General features: G+C 42.3%; 1 protein-coding gene across 3 annotated transcripts in view; it reads left to right on the top strand.

Moving 5' to 3' along the window:
* KIF11 (kinesin family member 11) overlaps positions 1-8,142 on the top strand; it is a 30,069-nt gene extending 21,927 nt beyond the window's left edge. For all 3 annotated transcript variants that reach the window (XM_069980114.1, XM_069980113.1, XM_069980115.1), the window contains exons 17-22: positions 1,139-1,278; positions 1,558-1,837; positions 3,550-3,772; positions 3,858-4,012; positions 5,540-5,647; positions 7,675-8,142. In XM_069980114.1, coding sequence (XP_069836215.1) covers positions 1,139-1,278; positions 1,558-1,837; positions 3,550-3,772; positions 3,858-4,012; positions 5,540-5,647; positions 7,675-7,803 — 1,035 coding nt within the window. In that variant the 3' untranslated portion in view covers positions 7,804-8,142. The remainder of the gene's footprint in view (positions 1-1,138; positions 1,279-1,557; positions 1,838-3,549; positions 3,773-3,857; positions 4,013-5,539; positions 5,648-7,674) is intronic.
* The last annotated feature ends 15,507 nt before the right edge of the window (positions 8,143-23,649 follow it).

Here is a 23,649-nt window from a genome sequence, read left to right as displayed (position 1 = left end):
GCCCCCTCCTTCTCTATCATTACAGCGATCCCCCCGGCCCCCTCCCTGTGCTATAAACCCGATCCTCCTGGCCTTCTCCTTCCTATGTAATCTGTCCTGATCAAAGATAGCTCACCCGCATCCCCCAGTGTGCTGCGGCGCCGGCCCCCGTATCGGCACTTATTGTAAGCAGCTGTTCTCAGCTGACAGGCGCTGTGTGTGTGTGTATGAGGCAGGAGAGAGTTCATGCTTGCGCTGTGTACTGAGCAAGCATGAACTCTCTCCTGCCTCATACACACACACACAGCGCCTGTCAGCTGAGAACAGCTGCTTACAATAAGTGCCGATACGGGGGCCGGCGCCGCAGCACACTGGGGGATGCGGGTGAGCTATCTTTGATCAGGACAGATTACATAGAAAGGAGAAGGCCAGGAGGATCGGGCTTATAGCACAGGGAGGGGGCCGGGGGGATCAGAACCCGGCTAACTTCGTACAGCAGGAGCACTAAACCCTGATTGGCTACACACTACAAGTCAGTCAGGGTTCAGTGCTCTGCTGCTAATAAGAAAGAGTCAGTCGCCGGCCGGGTGGTGACGTCACCGAACCGGAAGAAGAGGATCCACGAGTCACAGCTTGGACTATCACGTGACCGGACGGGAGATCTCCGTGGGGGGCCAAAAACGGACAGGTAAGTATATTAGGAAAGGGTTAACCCTTTCCATTGCTAAATTATTGATTTTTCCTGGAATACCCCTTTAAACTTAACTGTCCAGAGAAGTAGTTTTCTATGGGGATTTTGCCACTGATCTGGACAGTTCCTGTCTCATACAGAGGTGGCAGCAGAGAGCACTGTGTCAGACTGGAAAGAATACACCACTTTCTGCAGGGCATACAGCAGCTAAGTATGGGAAAACTTGAGATTTTTTTAAATAGAAGTAAATTGCAAACTTATATAACTTTCTGACACCAGTTGATTTGAAAGAAAGATTTTTGCTGGACAACCCCTTTTAAGAATTAAGAACAATACAGTGAATGAAAGTATAAGTGATTTTTTCTTTATGACTAGCCATGTCCTAGAAAGAATTGTAAGAAAAGATAGTTATGTGCCTATATATAATCTCTGTCTGATCTCCTACTCGTGCTTATTTCTTATATCTAGGGACTGAGCAATCTTCTCTGTTCGCTACAAAACCAGCTGAATGCCTTTGCCACAGAAACAACTCAGAGCTTCGAGGGTCTCATAGAAAAAGGAGGAAAGCTGAAGGATTCTGCTCATCAGTTCCAACAAGATCTGGATAAGTAAGAGCTGCATGTACATCTTACAGCAGGGGTAGGGAATCTTGGCTCTCTAACTGTTGCAAAACTACAACTCCCATCATGCCTGGACAGCCAAAGCTTTAGCTTTGGCTGTCCAGGCATGATGGGAGTTGTAGTTTTGCAACAGTTAGAGCCAAGATTCCCTACTCCTGTCTTAACCGAAACTATACATGGTGCAGGAATATATAGGTTCAAGCTAACTGTCTGGGACATCGCCACAATCCTTTCATCTGGTAATAACCAATACACTACTTCTTGCAGCATCTCCTCAGAAGCCATTGAACAAACTTCAGGTCATCACAAGGTATTCGTTGACAAGAGCGGAGGTGTCGCCACCGAAATCCGTGAACTTGTAGCATCAGACGTGAGCAAAGTAGAGGAATCCAACAGGCTGTGTGAGAGTCTCAGCAGCAACATCACTTCCTTATGTGAGGAAAGCAAGACCTGGTGTGATGTTACCACCAACAAAATGGCTTCTGTCATGGAACAGCAGGATTGTTACTTACAAGACGCAAAGCCTCAGCTTCAAAGCTTCCGCACGGTAAATGCCCCGACACGTTGTATACTTATATTGCCATTATATTGATTTATATAACCATTTGCGGCCAGCTTCTGGAACTCTGGAGATCAGGGGTCATAGCTGGGGAAGGTTTCCGGCTCTATGTATACCGTATTTTCCGGCCTATAAGTCTACTTCATAATCCCTAAAAATTTGCAGTAAAGTCGGGGGTCATCTTATACGCCGGAGTCGTCTAATGTGTGGCCACCACATACGGTGGGTCAATTGCAAAATGCTGCGACCGTATGAGAGCAGCACGCGGCTCCTGGCTGCTATCAGCAGCCGGGAACCGAGGGCATTAGCCATTTAGATGCAGCTGTAAAAGTGATCATGGAGGGGCGATCCCTGCTTCTTTCCCAGCCGGGCCTCAGCGTCACAATGAGCAATGCAGCACTGATCTCATTGATCATTACAGTATATGTATACATTACAGATTTCTCATATAGATCATCGAAGTGTATGTTGGTGTCCTCTAATGGAGCTGGGTCACGGAACGGCTGATGTCAGAGAAGATCATCCCAGCCGATGCTGCAGTACCGGCCGAATGATCTTCACTGCATCGCATCCGAATTCCCCGCTGCACACAATGAAGAGTGTGGCCGGAGCCACACGCTCCATTGTGAGCACTGTCAGGGTTGTGCGGCCACTATTCAATGAATAGTGGCCACAGAAAACTGACATTTTTGCGGCGCCATTATAGATCCCGGCCAGAGTGTATACTATGGGGGAAGATTTATCAAACATGGTGTAATGGGAAACTGGCTCGGTTGCCCCTAGCAACCAATCAGATTCCACCTTTAATTTTTCGAAGAGTCTGTAAAGAATAAAAGATTGAATCTGATTGATTGCCGGGGCCAACTGAGCCAGTTTCACTTAACACCATGTTTGAAAAATCTCCCCCATGTGTATACACTCCGGCTGGGATTCCCTCAGCTGCAGCACTACGTGAGTTCCGTAGTAATCACGGCAGTTGTTGCGAATCTGCAACAGCGGCTGTGATTACTACGGAGCTTACGTAGTGTGAACATGGCCTAAAAGTGTAAATCACCCCCTTTTTCCCATTTTATAAATAATTAGAAAATAAACATATTTCGTATTGCAACGTGCGGAATCGCCTGAACTATTAAATTATGGCATTACTGATCTTGCACAGTAAATAGCCAAAGTGCCAAAAAATTGCACATTTTTGTTCACATCACATCCAGAAAAATTGTATTAAAAAGCGATCAAACGCGAGCAAGCTACTGATGGAAAGTGAGGAAGAAGAGTAGTCTTAGGGTAAATTCACACAGGCGGATCCGCCGGGAGTCTCACAAACGAAATCCGCAGCTAATCCGCAATACACGTGTTAATAATGATTAGAATAATACATGTATTGCGGATTAGCTGCGGATTTCGTGTGTGAGACTCCCGGCGGCTCCGTCCGTGTGAATTTACGCTTATACGGCGAGTATATCCCAAACTTGTTGTTTTAACTGGAAAAGTTGGGGGTCAGTCTTATAGGCCGGAAGATACAGTGCCTTACAATGCATTACACTAAGATTGCTCACGTCTCTCCCTTCACTACTGCCGCTATTCAGTCACCTCTCTATCGTACAACAGTCCGTTTTGTACGCTGTTTCATTCTGTGTCTTGTAGCAGTTGAAGCTGTAACTTATTTATTAATAATTTATTAGTTTTTATTTTTATTCTAGAGTGTAGAAGACAACTGCACCTCCTCAGTGGCCCAGATTACAGACATGGTGAACCTGCAGACACTGGCTGAGGAGAGAGCCATAGCTATCCTCTCTGAGCAGGTCATGAGCGGGAAGGAGATGATTACAGAGCAGCAGCTGGAGCTTCATGAGCACACAGGAGCTGGCCTGGACATTGTCACTACTTACCTTAAGGAAGAACTCCGAAATGACATCCCCACAGGTGAGAAGACAAGCGACAGTTCTTGTACTTGCATAGATGAAAAAAACTGTGTTATACTGAGGGTTTCCACACATTTCTGTTGCAGGAACCACACCCCAGAGGAGACAATTTACCTATCCGTCCTCTCTCATAAAGACCCATCCGCGAGATGTCCTCCTAGAGCAGTTCAGAAAGCAGCAGGAGGAGTTTCAGGCGGCGGTCCACAGTGTGGTGTCCATATCGGAGGAGCCTGTGGATCAGGTGAGCAGACATTCAGATCAGGGGTGGGCAAAGTATATAGTAAAATGTGGACCAGTCTGTGTGAATACACTTTCCTTCATATGGTATCAAACCTGCAGCTCTCCAGCTAAAGCTATTGGCATCAGGCATGGACAGTCAAAGCTTTAGCTATCCAGGCATGATGGGAATTGTAGTTTTGTAAGAGCTGGAGGGCCGCAGGTTTGACACTTGTGATGTATTCATTGCTGCTCTTTTATTCTGTGACATTTGGTTGCAGTGTACAAGGCAGAGGGAAAGAAGTGTTATCTGTGTCCATAACATTCATCAGCACACCTTTATTTGGCCTCCAGTGGTGCTTAAAGTGATATTCCCATCTGAAGAAGTTATCCCATATCCATAGGACAGGACACAAGTTCATTGATGGGAGTCTGACCACTGGGAACGCTAATGATCCCAAGAACGAAGAGAGAATTGCTCCTATAATAAGAGTAGCGCACCATACGTGTGTAGCCAGCGCTCTATTCATTCTCTATAGGGCTTCTGGACATTGTCAAGTTCCGTGTTTTAAAGGGGCATTCCACTCAACATAGCGCTTCATATGTTACTGCCCATGGTGAGACAAACAGTTCCTTCCATACTTATCTATTCATTCTTCTTCCCCCAGTTCTCAGTTTCTGCTGAAGACACACAAACTGTAGGAGCCTTTCTCTCCCCTCCCTTCTGAGACAGCTGAGGGAAACGAGTCCCTGGCAGGCTTTATCTGCAACATTGTAGCTTCTTTTTAATGATGGGAGGGTTATTCTGAAGTCAAGTTGTTGATGAACTCACTGTGATTAATCATCCGGGTATTACAAAGAAGCTACAATGTAACAAATACAGCCAGTCAGGCACTTTACATCAGCTGTGTCAGAAGGGAGGGGGGAGACAGAGAGACTAATGTTACGTTTACACAGACAGATTTATCTGACAGATTTGTGAAGCCAAAGCCAGTAACAGACTATAACCAGTGACCAGTTTATAAGGGAAAGACTGAGATTTATCCTCTTTTGCAATCCATTCCTGGCTTTGGCTTCAAAATCTGTCAGATAAATCTCTGTGTAAACGCACTCTTAGACACAGATTTGTGTTTTTTTCAGTTGAAAGCAGCAGCTCAGAACTGGGGGAAGGAGACTGAATAAATAGAATTTATTAGAATAGAAAACAGTATGTTTGAGTGGAATACCTCTTAAGTGCTATGGAGTGGGAGTGGGTTCTACTGCTACCATGGAGAATTTTGTATTGAAATATCCCATTAAAGAAAACCTATACATCTGAGAGGCTCCTAGGGTCTGCTCTCCTCTCTGGCCAGGAGAGATGAGGGACCCAAGTAGATGAACCCCTCCCCCCCCCCCCCCAATTTCTTTGCGAATCCCCATTAGGAATCTTTGCAACAGAAAACTGTTCAATCCTTTTAATCTTTCATAGATTGGGTTTGGGAGAGCAGAATAGCTTTGGTTGCAGTGTTTGTAGAAGCCTTATTGCATATCTAACTGGTATATTGGTTCTCAGGATTCCCTTGAGGATGAACCGGTGGTGAATGACAGCATCATGAGTGAGAAATCCATCATAGACATCAATGTACTTTGCCAGGAAAATGGCGGCGTTCCCTTTTTCCAGGTAAAATCCCTTCCCCTAAGTGTCCCCCCTTCTCTGTACATTGCTTCCAGTTTTGCAGCAGTTTTTTTTAAAGATTTCTTTCAATCATTTTGTATACTACATAGTGTACCTATCATTTAGACAAACTTCTGACAAGTTATAACCACATATGTTTGTATCGGTAGGTGTCTGGGTGCTGAGACCCCAGCCGATCACTAGGACAAAGGGGTAGAAGTGCTTTGCAGGGCGTGCTCTCGCCCCTTTATCTCCATCTCGCTGCTAAAGTAGTAGTAGGCGGAAATATAATGGAGCCCCCACTTCCTGTAGATGCAATTACCGTAACTTCCATACTGACACTGATACTTTAGCAGTGAGACTGAGATGAAGGGGCAAAGCACTTCTGCCCCTTTGTTCTAGCCAGGGCTGTGGAGTGTGTAAGCCGCAACTCCAATTCCTGAATTTTATCAGGACAGACTCCGACTCCGCCTCCTGCTCATTCATAAATGGCCGGTCAGATACCAGGGGAGTTATATATCACACTGGCTCAGCAGCTTCTCCCTAATGTCCTACATGATCCTGAGGCGACTTCTGAGGGAATAAAGGAATACTGTGTATAAAGCAGCTTCTCCTGTGTGTGCAGTGGATGCGGCCAGTCTCCAGCCTCCATGTCCTGATCTATTCACAACTAGACTAGATGGAGCAGGTGGTCTTTTCCTGCTGACAGTCTTCTATGTTTCTAAGTAAACATTCACCATACACTAAGAAACACTGCTAACAATGCCAGATACATGTAATACAGAGGTCAGCCATAATGATATAGAGAGGGGTCACACAAAGTGATATAGAGGTCACACAGTGATATAGAAGGTCACTGTGGGGGCACGCAATAGCGCGCGCACACACACACACACACACAGAGCCTGCTGCAGCCATAGCGCGCACACACACACTCACACTCGGCCTGCTGTGGCCAAAGCACACACACAGAGCCTGCTGCAGCCATAGCATACACACAGAGCCTGCTGCAGCCATAGCATACACACACAAACACACAGCCTGCTGCAGCCATAGCGCGCGCGCGCGCGCACACACACACACACACACACACACACACACACACACACACACACACACACACTCGGCCTGCTGCAGCCATAGCATACACACACAAACACACAGCCTGCTGCAGCCATAGCGCGCACACACACACACACACACACACACACACACACTCACACTCGGCCTGCTGCAGCCATAGCATACACACAGAGCCTGCTGCAGCCATAGCATACACACACAAACACACAGCCTGTTGCAGCTATAACACACACAGCCTGCTGCAGCAAAAAAACAAAAACTGGTTTTTAGAAAGTTATACAGATTTGTAATTTGCTTCTATTAAAAAATCTCAAGCCTTCCAGTACTTATCATCTGCTGCATTTCCTGCAGGAAGTGGTGTATTCTTTCCAGTCTGACAGTGGTCTCTGCTGCCACCTCTGTTTGTGACAGGAACTGTCCAGAGCAGTGGAGGTTCTTTTTGCTACTGCTCTGGACAGTTCCTGTCACAAACAGAGGTGGCAGCAGAGAGCTATGTGTCAGACTGGAAAAAATACTCCATTTCCTGCAGCATATGATAAGTGCTGGTAAGCTTGAGATTTTTAAATAGACTTAAACTACACATCTGTATAACTTTCTCACACCAGTTGATTTAAAAGAAGCAATATTTATATAGGTTACAGAAGTGATTCTAATGGTCTTGAGGACATACACTAGTGCTGCAGGGATAGGGAACCTTGGTTCCCTACACCGGCACTAGAGAGTTAATGGGGTTATCCAGTGCTACAAAAACATGGCCAGTTCCATTGAAGTGAATGGAGCTTAATTGCAGACCACACCTGAACTGGAGACAAGAGTGGGGCTGTCTCTGTAAGAAAGTGGCCATGTTTTTGTAGCACTGGATAACCCCTTTAATAATTCTGAATTCTCCCATAGAGTAAATGGATTGGGTAACCCTAACCCTTTTATCTGCTTGCTTTTATATTTAATAGCAAAAGAAAGGACCCAAAAAAGAAAAAGAAAACAAAGCAAATTCATCGACCTTGGAGCGATCGAAGCTCACAGAAGATGGAGACTTCTCTTTACCCAGATCAAAGCTCCCGCTAAGAATCCAGAACTGAGCAGCGACGCTCCCGCTAAGAATCCAGAACTGAGCAGCGACGCTCCCACTAAGAATCCAGAACTGAGCAGCGACGCTCCCGCTGTAAATAGTCTCCCGGCTCTCTGGACTCTCTTAAATATTTTTTTAGCCTTATTGTTTTGTGGCTTTTCATGTTGGTCTCTTAAACACTTCTGGACTTTTATCTATTATTCTTTGTCTTTGTCACTCTTTATATGTTATAACGTTAAACCTCACCCGTTCGGTCATCGTTGGCAGCTGGAACAACCATTCTGCAATAAAGGATTTATTTTATTCTTGTTACTAAATAAACATGTTTTTACATTATTTTATCATTTAACATATGTTTGAATTATTTTATAGATGTTGGTTTAGCAGAATTATATAAAATGGGCCTGATACTGTGTTTTGTGCATTTATTTAATACTTGGTATAAAATAAAAGTGCGGTAGTTACTCCATTAAGGGAGCATTTATTCTATTTAAAGGAGAAGTCCGGGGAAAATTTTTTATTGAAGTACTGTATTGAAGTTATACAAATCACCAATATACACTTATTACAGGAAATGCTTATAAAGTGCTTTTTTCCCTGCACTTACTACTGTATCAAGGTGTCACTTCCTGGATAACATGGTGATGTCACTTCCTGGATAAAATGGTGATGTCACTACCTGACTCCCAGAGCTGTGCGGGCTGTGGCTGCTGGAGAGGATGATGGCAGGGGGATGCTGAGGGACACAGGGCACTGGAGGGACACTGAGCATCCCTCTGCCATCATCCTCTCCAGCAGCCACAGCCCTCACAGCTCTGGGAGTTGGGTCGTGACATCACCATTTTATCCAGGAAGTGACATCACCATGTTATCTAGGAAGTGAAGCCTTGATGCAGTAGTAAGTGCAGGGAAAAAAGCACTTTATATGCATTCCCCGTAATAAGTGTATATTGTTGATTTGTATAACCTTTGGGGGGCAATACAGTACTTTAATAAAAATTTTCGCCGGACTTCTCCTTTAACAAAAATATCAAACCTTCCAGTACTGATCAGCTGCTGTATGTCCTGTAGGCTGTGAAGTTTTTTTCCAGTCTGACACAGTGCTCTCTGCTGCCACCTCTGTTCATGTCAGGAACTGTCCAGAGCAGCAGCAAATTCCCATAGAAAACCTCTCCTGCTCTGGACAGTTCCTGACATGGACAGAGTTGGCAGCAGAGAGCACTCTGTCTGAATGGAAAGAATAAACCACTTCCTGCAGGACATAAAGCAGCTGATAAGTATGGGTAGACTTCGTTTTTTGATTATTTTTTTTTTAATAGAAGTAATGTACAAACCAGTATAAGTTTCTGCCACTAGTTGATTTGTAAATATTTTCTCCGGAGTACCCCTTTTACGCATTAAATCGACACCATCAGATCAGCAACAGTTTAAGTATGGGTGAACATACCCTAAGGCTGCATTCACATGTCCCGTAATTTTCATTTACAGCCATAAAATCGTGCAATGAAAAAATCACAACTTGTAGCGGGGAAAACACCACTAATGATAAAATGCCAGGGGAAAAAAAAGCCTTTAGTAATTTACATGAAAATGATAAAACACCAGATAAAGCCGTAAAGACCGCTCACAGTTTCTGTATTTTTGTTTTTCCAGACCAAAAAAACAGGTCTGGCACATTTGTAATAGTAAATCTAGGCCTATGGTTTTTTTGAGTTTTCCTTTATCATGTGATCCAAGGATTTCTCTTTTAGGGCTATGAAAAATAAATTCATTAAAAAGCAACATGCTTTTACTTTTCTGACTCAAATTTTAGTTCTTTCCTATTTTTATTTATGCAAAAGAAGATGGGGAAGAATTATTTTATCTTTTTTTTTTTTTTTTTTTTTTTTTGTTACACACAGGCTTTCTGGTATAAGCATTCTATGGTGCTCCCACAGTGACCCTCTCTCTAACTAACCCTGACCCCTCTGTATTACAGGGATCTGGCATTGTTAGCAGTGTTTCTTAGTGTATGGTGAATATTTAGTTAGAAACATAGAAGATTGTCAGCAGGAAAAGATCACCTGCTCCATCTAGTCTAGTTGTGAGTAGTTCAGGACATAGAGGCTGGAGACTGGCTGCATCCACTGCACACAAAGGAGAAGCTGCTTAATATCTTTCCTCATTCCCTCAGAAGTCGTCCCAGGATCATGTAGGACATTAGGGAGAAGCTGCTGAGCCAGTGTGATATATAACTCCCCTGGTATCTGACCGGCCATTTATGAAGGAGCGGGAGTCTGAGTCGGTTCTGATAAAATTCAGGAGTCGGAGCTATGACTTACCAACTCTACAGCCTTGCTCTAAACACTTACTATACAATCATGGCCAAAAGTTTTGAGAATGATACAAATATTAATTTTTAAAAAGTCTACTACTTAATTTTTTAAAATGGCAATTTGCAGAATGTTAGAGAGTGATCAGCTTAACAGCAATTACTTGCAAAGTCAATATTTGCCTAGAAAATGAACTTTATCCCCCGAAACACATTTCAACATCATTGCAGCTCTACCTCATAAGGAGCAGTTAACATCGTCTCAGTGATTGCTCCATTAACACAGGTGTGGGGGTTGATGAGGACAGGGCTGGAGATCAATCTGTCATGATTAAGTAAGAATGACACCACTGGACACTTATAAATGAGGCTCGTGCTTGGCATCATTGTTTCTCTTCTGTTAACCATGGTTATCTCTAAAGAAACACGTGCAGTCATCATTGCACTGCACAAAAATGGCCTAACAGGGAAGAGTATCGCAGCTAGAAAGATTGCACCTCAGTCAACAATCTATCGCATCATCAAGAACTTCAAGGAGAGAGGTTCCATTGTTGCCAAAAAGGTTCCAGGGCGCCCAAGAAAGACCAGCAAGCGCCAGGACCGTCTCTTAAAGGTGTTTCAGCTGCGGGATGGGGCTACCAGCAGTGCAGAGCTTGCTCAGGAATGGCAGCAGGCAGGTGTGAGTGCATCTGCACGCACTGTGAGGTGGAGACTCTTGGAGCAAGGCCTGGTCTCAAGGAGGGCAGCAAAGAAGCCACTTCTCTCCAGAAAAAACTTCAGGGATAGACTGATATTCTGCAAAAGGTACAGGGAGCGGACTGCTGAGGACTGGGGTAAAGTCATTTTCTCTGATGAATCCCCTTTCCGATTGTTTGGGACATCTGTAAAACAGCTTATTAGGAGAAGACGAGGTGAGCGCTACTACCAGTCTTGTCTCATGCCAACTGTAAAGCAGCCTGAAACCATTCATGTGTGGGGTTGCTTCTCAGCCGAGGGAATCGGCTCTCTCATAGTCTTGCCTAAAAACACAGCCATGAATAAAGAATGGTACCAGAATGTCCTCCAAGAGCAACTTCTCCCAACCGTCCAAGAACAGTTTGGCGATCAACAATGCCTTTTCCAGCATAATGGAGCACCTTGCCATAAAGCAAAGGTGATAGCTAAATGGCTCAGGGAACAAAACATAGAGATTTTGGGTCCATGGCCTGGAAACTCCCCAGATCTTAATCCCATTGAGAACTTGTGGTCAATCATCAAGAGACGGGTGGACAAACAAAAACCAACAAATTCTGACAAAATGCAAGCATTTATTGTGCAAGAATGGACGGCTATCAGTCAGGATTTGGTCCAGAAGTTGATTGAGAGCAGCCAGAGAGAATTGCAGAGATCCTGAAGAAGAAGGCACAACACTGCAAATATTGACTTGCTGCATTAACTCATTCTAACTCTCAATATAAGCTTTTGTTACTCATAATATGATTGCAATTATATTTCTGTATGTGATAAAAACATCTGACAAACACACATAAAAACCAGAGGGCAGCAGATCATGTGACAATATAATATTTGTGTCATTCTCAAAACTTTTGGCCATGACTGTACTGGTGCTATTGCTGTAAAGCACTTTGGTGTATTGAAAGCAGTAAGAAAAAAACCTTTGTATTCTCCTTTTTAGTCAGTAGATGGCAGCATTCTATAGCACCAGAAACCGTATCAGAAGGAGTTGCCTCTCTCATACAATGAGCCAAGCTTTGTGATCTGTAGTGTCATCCACTTAGAGGTTCCCTGCTGCTCTATAACAATTAGAGTTGTTAATGGTCACATTGCTCCTATGCATTACATAGACGTTGGTTTAACCCTTTATTTGTGCTGTCACAAAGTCACACCAAGCAGCAGTTACTGTATATTCATTGCATATAGAGCGCCTTAATTGGGTTTACTGATTAAAACTAGCTTGTCCTCTATCGGGGGTGGGGGGGGGGGGGGATCGTCGGATGGTTCTGACCTCTGTGATCTAAAGATCAGCCCCCGACTCTTTTGTTTTGTATAGAGCTCCACCCTCCATTCATTCTCTATGGAGCCACCGGAGAAAGTCCCTTTAAAGCGGTTGTTCACCCCCCCCAAATTTTTTTCATTAAAATCAACTGGTGCCAGAGATTTGTAATTTACTTCTAATAAAAAGACCTTGAGTCTTCCAGTACTTATCTGCTGCTGTATGTCCTGCAGGAAGTGGTGTATTCTTTCCAGTCTGACACAGTGCTCTCTGCTGCCATCACTGTCCTGAGCAGCAATAAATCCCCATAAAAACCTCTCCTGCTCTCCAGACTGGAAAGAATTCTACTTCCTGCAGGACATACAGCAGCTAATAAGTACTGGAAAACTGAGCTGTGATTGGTCGCTATAGGCAAATTACAACAGTTTATATTTTACATGGTTAAGTCGGGGCCAAAATCTTTTAACGTACCATTGTGGTGGGAATGTTATTGATTGACTTTTTAGAAAAAAAAAAAAGTAATTTAAAGGGGTACTCCTGCCAAAATCTTTTTTTCTTTCAAATCAACTGGTTTCAAAAAATTATATAGATTTGTAATTGACGTCTATTTAATCTCCAGTCTTCCAGTACTTATCAGCTGCTGTATGTCCTGCAGGAAACACTGTATTCTTTCTAGACTGACACAGTGCTCTCTGCTGCCACCTCTGTCCATGTCAGGAAGTTTCCACAGCAGAAGAGGTTTTCTATGGAGATTTGCTACTGCTCTGGATACTGCCCCACTGCACGCTCCTGTCCCATCCATGTGCTGCAGCACAAGAAAGAGATTCAATGAGACTGTCCAAAAGCTTCACTTATTCTCTATGGAGCTGCCAAAGTGAGATAAAAACGGCCATCGGCTCCTAGGAGGCTCCAAAGAGAATCAATAGAGCTGCGGCCCAGAGCTCTATTCTGCGGGACTTAGGGACCCCAATTTTTGAGAACGCTGGAGGCCCCCAGCTTATTACAGAAGTAGCAAGTGCCAACTTAAAGGGGTTATCCAGGATTTAAAAAAAAGCACATCTACTATCTTGCAAAAACAGCGCCAGCCCTGTCCTCAGGTTGTGTGCGGTATTAAAATTAATCTCCATTCACTTCAGTGGAACTGAGCTGCAAAACCCACAGGACAAGAGTGGTGCTCTTACTAGAAGAAAGAAGCCATGGGGGAGATTTATCAAGCTGGAGAGACAAGGTTCCCTACCCCTGACCTAGTGTATATGGGGGGCCCCCGAATGGCGAAGAACTGAAAGTATATTATAAAGTTATAGAACTTTTCATTTATACAGAGATTAGGCTTTAGTTATAGAAAACCAGAAGAACTCTTTAAAACTATATTAGCCATACACTTCTCTTGTTCCCGATATACTCCTGACAGCGGGCAGCAGAACATGCGCGGCTTTTGTTCTTCCTGTACATTACATGGTGAGCACTGTATACGGGGTAGCTACATGCGGCTTGTTTGCCAGACACATGCAATTTGTTGGCCGCTGTGAGGATCACTTTCCACATAAATCTCAATCTATTCTAAAGCCAAATCTCCGTTTTAATGTCGGCCGGAATCAGAAACATGTGTGGACGGCCCCTGTTTATAACGCTACATAAAAACCTAAGCACCTTCATGTAAACATTGGTTTGATTAAAATCATAAACAGCGTAGTATGAAACAAACCACCTATTTTATGGCAATAAGGACCACGCTGGTTTAACAGAGCAAATAAAAAGCTGCCTCAGCTGGAGAGTTTGCTGTACATGTTGGGCTTGGATCATGGTAATCCTGGACGGCAATGTGTGCCAATGCTGGGCGATTCAGGCTGGCGTCACACGTGCGGCTTTAAGGGCGATTTTTTTCTCTTACCTTAGGGGGTGCACTTACATGGAAGCCAATGTTAGGGTATGTTCACATATATCAGTTGCATTAGGCTCATTCGTTAGATCAAAACTTTGCTAAGGTTGTGTCCACATCTGTGGCGGAAGCCTAGCTGTAGTTTCCGCTCAGTGTTGTTTTTTTTTCTGTTTTTAGCTGGATTTGACACAGTGCTCATTCACATTTATTGTCAGGGCTTCTTTTCCTTACTTTGAGGACAAATATTTTTTAAGCTATAGGTTATATAATTTTTATATTATTATTATTATTATTATTATTATTATTATTATTATTTCTTCTTCATTATTATTTCATTATTATTTAATTTATTTGATTACATTTTATTTATTATTATTATTATATTATTTATCTTATTTGATTACATTTTATTTATTTATTATTATTATCATTATTATTATTATTATTATTTCTTTATTATTATTTCATTATTATTTAATTTATTTGATTACATTTTATTTATTATTATTATTTTATTATTTATCTTATTTGATTACATTTTATTTATTATTATTATTATTATTATTATTATTATTTATTTTATAAAAAAAAAAAATGTCAATTTGACAAAATAAAAGCCCATAAGGGGTGTGATCTTTTCTTCTTCTTTTTTTTTTTGCCTAACCCTCCCTCCTTTTTGAACCTTAAAAAATCAGTGTGTGAACATAGCCTTAAAGGGGTACTCTGAAAAAAAAAAAATCTTTCACATCAACTCGTTTCATATAGTTATATAGATTTGTAATTTACTTCAATTAAAAAAATCTCAAGTTTTCCAGTACTTATGAGCTGCTGTATGCCCTGCAGGAAGTGGTGTTTTCTTTTCAGTCTGACTCACTGCTCTCTGCGGCCACCTCTGTCCCAGACTGGAACTGTCCAGAGGCAGAGAGGTTTTCTATGGGGATTTGCTGCTTCTCTTGGCAGTTCCTGTGTCAGACTGAAAAGTAAACACCATTTCCTGCAGGGCATACAGCAGCTGATAAGTGCTGGAAGACTGGAAATTTTTAAATAAAAGTAATTTACAAATTACCTTTGTTCTCTATTTTACAGTAATGAATGCACTCTATTAGTTCCATGTTACAGCCTGAATTCACAGATCTCCTGGTTGTCATTGTAAACAAGCTTGTTGTCAGATAATCTCCTCAGGCCCTGTTCACACATTGTGTTATCACATTAAAAACTTATCTTTTTTTTTTTTCTCGTGGAAAAGCGCATAGCTTAATATGGTGACACATCCTATGAACGCGTGAGCTATAATGCAGTCAAACAGTCAGGGAGTCTAGTCCCAATCTGGAGCTTAATAGGTAATAATTACAATATATTTTATAAAATATTTAAGGTACGAGGAAACACTTTTTCATTAAAAATACACGTGAAAAATTGCAAACTAAGTATATTGTACAATGAGTATACAGCATTCTTAATGACTGGTATAATAAAGGATTAATTATGCCATATGGTGCCCAATGTAAAACAAAATACCCTATGGGCAACAAAGACCCCTTATATTTCCCACCGCTAAAAATGAACTTTATGACTCTTATTAAAGGCGTATTAATTCAGAGGAGCTGTGATTATACTTGTAATTAATGAAAGATTGCAGCAATAATGCCAACATTGTGATGGCAATGAGAAGGTTTATAGCTGACTGGCTGGAACTATCTATATTGGCATCGGCTATACGTTCATTACACAGTACAGTAAAGTTGCCATATGTATTAGAGATGTGTTGGCCGATCCTGATGATTTCAGCATGTCCAGTTGACCATCTAATGCAGGGACGGGGAACCTTCGGCCCTCTAGCTGTTGCAAAACTACAATTTCCATCATGCCTGGACAGCCGAAGCTAAAGCTTCGGCTGTCCAGGCATGATGGGAATTGTAGTTCTGCAGCAGCTGGAGAGCCGAAGGTTCCCTATCCCTGGTCTAATGTGTCCAGAGGAGAGAGGGGAAAACATTTTGGCTTTCAATAGCCCATTTCTTTTGTTCTTGGGGTGCTTGGAGTACATGCACACTTAGCTGAGCTGAGCATGAATGTGTTGGGTTGGGGGTATGGAGAGGTAACTCCATTTGGCTGACAACTATCTTATGTGTATGACCTATTTAAAGAGGTTTTCCAGGAAAACAGACTGATGACCTAAATCATCAGTCACTGATCGGTAGAGATGAGCGAACCTGAAGCATGCTCGAGTCCACCCGAACCCGAACTTTCGGCATTTGATTAGCGGTGGCTGCTGAAGTTGGATAAAGCCCTAAGGCTATGTGGAAATCATGGATATAGTCATTGGCTATATCCATGTTTTCCAGACAACCTTAGAGCTTTATCCAAGTTCAGCAGCCGCCACTAATCAAATACTGAACATTTGGGTTCGGATCGACTCGAGCATGCTCAAGGTTCGCTCATCTCTAGTAGTAGCTGACACCTGGCACCACCACCAATCAGCTATTCAGAGCCCACACTACACAGTGAACAGAGCTAGAAGCAGTAGCGATGCGTAACTGCAGATCAGCACCCATTCAGGTGCACAGCAACAACCACATGCGCCCACTGCACAGTAAGGGTACTATTACACGGAACGATAATTGTCCCATTCGGCCGATTATCGCTCTGTGTAATAAATACAACGATCAGCCGATGACAACGATCATCCGCTGATCGTCGATATAGGTTTGAACCTATATATGTCGGGAGCCGACCGCGCATCGCTACGTGTAATACCGGTGCGTGGCCGCCGACTGACGATATACATTACCTATCCCCACTCCAGGGCTGCTCCTGCTGTCTGCTTCTCCCCGGGTTCCGTGCGCTCTAGCTTCAGAGCGGCCTGTCAGCTGACCGCGGCGGTCCCAGCCTGTGATTGGCTGAGCAGCCTGTCCACTGACAGGCCGCTCTGAAGCTAGAGCGCGCAGGACCTAGGAAGTAGCAGACCGCAGGAGCAGCCCTGGAGTGTGGATAGGTAATGTATATAGTTTAAGCAAGGGCTGCAAGGACATCGGTAACGATGTCCCTGCAGCCCTTGTTAAACGATTATCGGGCCCTGTAATAGGCCCAGTAACCGTGCGCCGATCTAGCAGATCTAGCAGGTATTATCGGGCCCCCATTGGCCCGTGTAATACCGCCCTAAGAGTGGGTTCACACTGAGGAATCTGCGCGAAGAAGTTCCTGCGGATTCCGTCGGTTGTCACCGCTTGAGGCCGCACGCATCTCCGCCTGTGCCATAGACTTCATTCTATGCACAAGCGGATTCCGCCGTCCGCCAAAAAAATTGACATGACAATTCTCTCTGCGGACGCTGGAATTCGCCCGACCATAGAATGGAGTCTATGTGATGGGGGAAAATGCGCACAGGGCAAGCGGGGACAACTCAGGAACTTCTCAGCACAGATTCCTCAGTGTAAACCCACGCTAAGAACCACTGTATACTCACCTGCCCCGATACCACACTGCTGCCATGGCTCCTAGTCACTATTTCCTTCTTCCTGCTTCTGACAATGTGCCAGCCTTGCAGTCACTGCCAACTTTGCCACAGTAATGATTACCAAAGCGGGCAGCTCCTGCAGAAAGCAGGAAGAAGCAGAATGGAGACCAGGAGCCATCGGAATGGCAGCAGTGGGGATCAGGGCAGGTGAGTATACTTTTTTTTTTTTTGGGCAGCAAGAGGGGGCATTGAAAACAGGTAATGGGTTAATAATATAATACATATTATACCATTACCATTCATGCTGCGTAGGTTAGCTCCTATATAATAACCTTATATAACCCGGCTCGTATACAATGTAGAATGCAGCAGTGTTATTAGATAGGCGCAGCAGTCGGACGCTCTTAGTACATGTCCTATAGGTAAGGGGATGCTTGTAAAGCCCTGGATAAATACTTACAGGTTATAATACCGGCTTTAGCATATTTTGGCAAGATAAAAAACCCCAAAACAAATTAAACGGCTTCACCGGTCGCAGCCAATCCAATTATTGGGGGCGGTTTGGGCGGTTTTATTGGTGGCTTTTGATTGCTTTTCTGTTTACAGGAGATATTCATTGCAGTATAAACCTCGGCATTATTCACTATGATAAGGATAATTAAATTGAGATGGCTTCTATAAAGCCCAAGCAAACACATGCACTGCCAATGGCTGATCTATTAAGCGACTTTAGTAGATGGTTTTATTTGTGGTGTGGAAATCAATATCCTGTTGTTTTTAAAACAGGAAATGCAATGGAAATCCTATAAGTTTCCCCCCTTTCTCTCTCTCTGAGGGTCCCCAGTGTGCAGGCAGCTCTGATACAGTCAGTGTGTGCTTGTGGATATAGACATCAGATAGAATTGTATGGCAGCAGGCTCAGATAAAGCTGCAGACACTCAGATAAAGCTACAACCTCTTCACATTCATCCCTGAAGTTTGGAGCCACCAGCTGATAATCGATTCATTGCAATAACTAGAGGGGGAGGGGGGCTTATCATGCTCTATGCCTCAGCACTGCCCCCTCTGACACCTCAGCTGTCATTACACCCTGCTGGCCTTATACTCCATTTATCTGCAGGGGGCAATAAATCCATTTACCTTGAATCAGTGACTAAAGAAGTGATAGAAGACATTACAGCCCCCCTCTGGGGGTTAATCCTATAGCCATTATTGTATATTCACTGCCATTTCCTAATTCATTATGTTGTCTGATATCTATCAGGTCTCTATGTAGTCAGTGACTATTATGTATATCTGTAGTGGTGTGTATGAGGCCTATATGTCTATATGTACTAAGTACCTACTATGTGTATGTGTAGTGGTGTGTATGAGGTATGTATGTCTAAATGTAGTAACTACTATGTACTGTATATCTTTAGTGGTGTGTATGAGGTCTGCATATCTATATCTACTAAGTACCTACTATGTGTATGTGTAGTGGTGTGTATGAGGTATGTATGTCTATATGTAGTAAGTAACTACTATGTATATCTGTAGTGGTGTGTATGAAATATGTATGTATATATAGTAACTACTATGTATATCTGTAGTGGTGTGTATGAGATATGTATGTCTATATGTAGTAACTACTATGTACTGTATATCTGTAGTGGTGTGTATGAGGTCTGTATGTCTATATCTACTAAGTACCTACTATGTGTATGTGTAGTGGTGTGTATGAGGTCTGTATGTCTATATCTACTAAGTACCTACTATGTGTATGTGTAGTGGTGTGTATGAGGTATGTATGTCTATATGTAGTAACTACTATGTACTGTATATCTGTAGTGGTGTGTATGAGGTCTGTATGTCTATATCTACTAAGTACCTACTATGTGTATGTGTAGTGGTGTGTATGAGGTCTGTATGTCTATATCTACTAAGTACCTACTATGTGTATGTGTAGTGGTGTGTATGAGGTCTGTATGTCTATATCTACTAAGTACCTACTATGTGTATGTGTAGTGGTGTGTATGAGGTCTGTATGTCTATATGTAGTAAGTAACTACTATGTATATCTGTAGTGGTGTGTATGAGATATGTATGTCTATATGTAGTAACTACTATGTACTGTATATCTGTAGTGGTGTGTATGAGATATGTATGTCTATATGTAGTAACTACTATGTACTGTATATCTGTAGTGGTGTGTATGAGGTCTGTATGTCTATGTGTAGTAACTACTATGTACTGTATATCTGTAGTGGTATGTATGAGGTATGTATGTCTATGTGTAGTATGTGACTACTTTGTATATCTGTAGTGGTGTGTATGAGGTATGTATGTCTATATGTAGTAACTACTATGTGTATGTGTAGTGGTGTGTATGAGGTATGTATGTCTATATATAGTAACTACTATGTGTATGTGTAGTGGTGTGTATGAGGTATGTATGTCTATATGTAGTAACTACTATGTACTGTATATCTGTAGTGGTGTGTATGAGGTCTGTATGTCTATATCTACTAAGTACCTACTATGTGTATGTGTAGTGGTGTGTATGAGGTCTGTATGTCTATATCTACTAAGTACCTACTATGTGTATGTGTAGTGGTGTGTATGAGGTATGTATGTCTATATGTAGTAACTACTATGCGTATGTTTAGTGGTGTGTATGAGGTATGTTTTTGTATATGTACTAAGTACCTACTCTGTGTATGTGTAATGGTGTGTATGAGGTCTGTATGTCTATGTGTAGTATGTGACTACTATGTGTATGTGTAGTGTTGTGTATGAGGTCTGTACGTGTATATGTACTAAGTACCTACTATGTGTATGTGTAGTGCAGTGTATAAGGTCTGTATGTGTATATGTACTAAGTACCTACTATGTGTATGTGTAGTGGTGTGTATGAGGTCTGTACGTGTATATGTACTAAGTACCTACTATGTGTATATGTAGTGTTGTGTATGAGGTCTGTACGTATATATGTACTAAGTACCTACTATGTGTATGTGTAGTGGTGTGTATGAGGTCTGTATGTGTATATGTACTAAGTACCTACTATGTGTATGTGTAGTGGTGTGTATGAGGTCTGTATGTCTATGTGTAGTATGTGACTACTATGTATATCTGTAGTGGTATGTATGAGGTCTGTATGTGTATATGTAAGAAGAAGCTACTATGTCTATCTGTAGCAGGTATATATATAAGGTCTGTATATCTATCTGTAGCAGGTATATATGTATGTATGTATGAATAGTTACTATTAAGTAACTATGGGGTCTGGATCAGGCATGCTGAAATCTAAATCCCATACACATTAGAGTCTACCTGTGAGGTGTTATAGATAGGTTAGTGGGGGTCTACAAACCTATTTGTGAAGTGGTCTGACCCCATAGACCCCCACCTTCTGACATTTCTCTTAAGCAAGCTATACATGTTAGTTGTGTGTTGACGACACTTACTGATTTCAGAGGTTGTGTATGAAGGCCTCTCTACTCTGACCCTGTGGCTTGACTAGTGTTTTGCACACGACCTTTACCCATTGAGGTAATGGACACCCTCAACCGCAATTTCAGCATATTCCCAGGTAAAATCTTAAAAATAAAAAAAAGAGGGATTCACTTTAAAGGGAACCCATTACCATGAAAATGCTACCTAAGCTATCGGCATCATGTTATAGAGCAGAAGGAGCTGAGTAAATTGACATATAACTTTATGGGAAAAGATTCAGTATAACTTGTAATTTATTGACTGAAATCTCTGATGTTTTCATGCTAAAGAGTCCTGTCCATTGAGTGACTCCACCCACTGGACTCCTTATCACAGAATGATCAGGGATTTCAATCAGCATGTTACATGTTATACAGAATCTTTTCCCACAAAGTTATATATCAATCTGCTCAGCTCCTCCCGCTCTAAACCATGATGTTGATAGATTAGATAGAATTGTGTTGGTAACAGATTCCCTTTAAGAATAATGCAACCCCTCAATGTAAGATCTAACGTATTAAAGTGAACAATGATATAAAGGACCCATATAAAAGCCATTGGCTTGTATCCATTTGCATTTCTATACTCGGTGGACAGACTGGCATTTTCTAATATACATTGAAGTGTGTATGTCCCAGCAGTCCTCAAGGTCTTTAGTCAGTCGGCGTCACTCAACAAGAGAGAAAAAAAATCAGTCCATTTCATAGTGAGTCTGGAGCAGAAACTGGGAAGAGATCTGAGACGACACAATCTTTAATATCAGGTAGAAGGAAAGGGAGATGCCAGGTTTCCAAGTAAATTTGGACTCAAGATCTGGAGTAAGATGACTCTGCGGTCAGGAATGCTACATGCAAGGTCTCATTCACACCTTCTACTTACATGAAGTTTGGCTCCTTGTGGGACAACAGGGAAAATACACTGAAAGTTTGGGCGGCTGCTGCACAAACCATTTATTAAAGGGGAAGTCTGGAATATGATATTAGGGCATTGTAAATTAATAGACGCTTTAGCCCAAGTGTTTAACATCTCTAGCTCTGTCCATCTATTACATAGACTTCTGATTGATTTCAATAAACTCCATATAATACTTCATATCAACTGCTGAGCTGGGGAGCTAAATACCTGCTGTCCGATTTGCTGATCTCCGGGGATACCCTGTGATCTGCTCATTTTTATGAAAATCTTTAAACATAATTAGGATTATGATAAGGGGATAACCCCTTTTGAATAATCAGTGTGTAAATCTGTACATGAAAAGTCCTGGTCCTGTTGCTATATATATGTTAGCACTGATGCATGCAGACTTGAAGGGGTACTCCAGCAATTTTTCTTTTCTTTAAAGGGGTTATCCAGCGCTACAAAAACATGGCCACTTTCCCCCTACTTTTGTCTCCAGTTTGGGTGGGGTTTTGAAACTCAGTTCCATTGAAGTAAATGGAGCTTAATTGCAAACTGCACCTGAGCTGGAAACAACAGTAGGGGGAAAAGTGGCCATGTTTTTGTAGCGCTGGATAACCCTTTAAAATCAACTGGTGTCAGAAAGTTATAAAGATTTGTAAATTACTTCTATTTAAAAATCTCACATCGTCCAATACTTATCAGCTGCCTTATGTCCTCCAGGAAGTGGTGTTTTCTTTCCAGTCTGACACAGTGCTCCCTGCTGCCACCTCTGCCTATGTCAGGAACTGTCCAGAGCAGCAGCAAAACCTCTCCTGCTCCGGACAGTTCCTGTCACAGACAGAGGTGGCAGCAGAGAGCACTGTGTCACAATGGCAAAAATACACCACTTCCTGCAGGATATACAGCAGCTAATAAGTACTGGAAGTCTTAAGAATTTTAAATAGAAGTAATTTACAAATCTATAAACATTCTCACACCAGATGATTAGAAAGAAAAACACTGGAGTACCTCTTTAACAATACTAAACCTCCCCTAATGTCTATTCTAATGGATATTAGCATTATAATAAATTAGAGTTGTGCAGTGCTAGTAACACAGTATATATTAAAGTTATATTACTTTATGGAAAAAATGTATTCCAGAATACCCCTTTAATACACTCTAAATATTATATTGTTATAACCACATTGCTCAAAGTATTCACTATAGGCCATCAATATCTGGTTGCACCTAGCACCCCGCCAATGCTAATCAGCTGTTTGCAAGGGTGACATCACCCACATATACAGTAAAAAGAGAAGGAAGCAAACAACTCAGGACATTGTATAAATGCTGTGCTGCTCAACTTCCATTAAAGCTTATAGGAGCTGAGCTGCAGTAACGCAGAATGGCCACTATACACTGTATGGCGCTGTCTGCCTCCTGCTCTGGTCCTCTGTGTGGGAATGTTGTGGCTCTGGCAAGGAGCTGATAGGTGGAGGTTATGGGTGATGGCCATCAATAAAAAGTAATGGGAAACAATACATCCGTCTGATTGAGGAGTCGTTATTTTTTTATTGAATAATTCAGAATAAATAGAACTATTCCCATTATTACTATTGTTCTATGTGACACTTAACTAATTTTTTTTCCCCGTTTTTAACAAGAACAGTTTTGTCCATGGCCAGATTTACTTGGTAAAGTTTATAGACATGAGGTTGTACTTGACCAGCTTTTAAGGACATGAGTGGGCTTCCATAGCCTGGTTGCCTGTGCGCACATGTACCCCCTCCAGCAGCCCCCAATGAAACAAGCTCCTTGAAGCATGAAATGAATCGATGTTTATTGTTGTGTAAAAAGGCG

This window comes from Dendropsophus ebraccatus, chromosome 8 (genome assembly GCF_027789765.1).
Source record: "Dendropsophus ebraccatus isolate aDenEbr1 chromosome 8, aDenEbr1.pat, whole genome shotgun sequence".
Taxonomy (NCBI): domain Eukaryota; kingdom Metazoa; phylum Chordata; class Amphibia; order Anura; family Hylidae; genus Dendropsophus; species Dendropsophus ebraccatus.
Note: the sequence above shows the minus strand (reverse complement) of the source record. Positions and strands in the feature narration are given on the sequence as shown.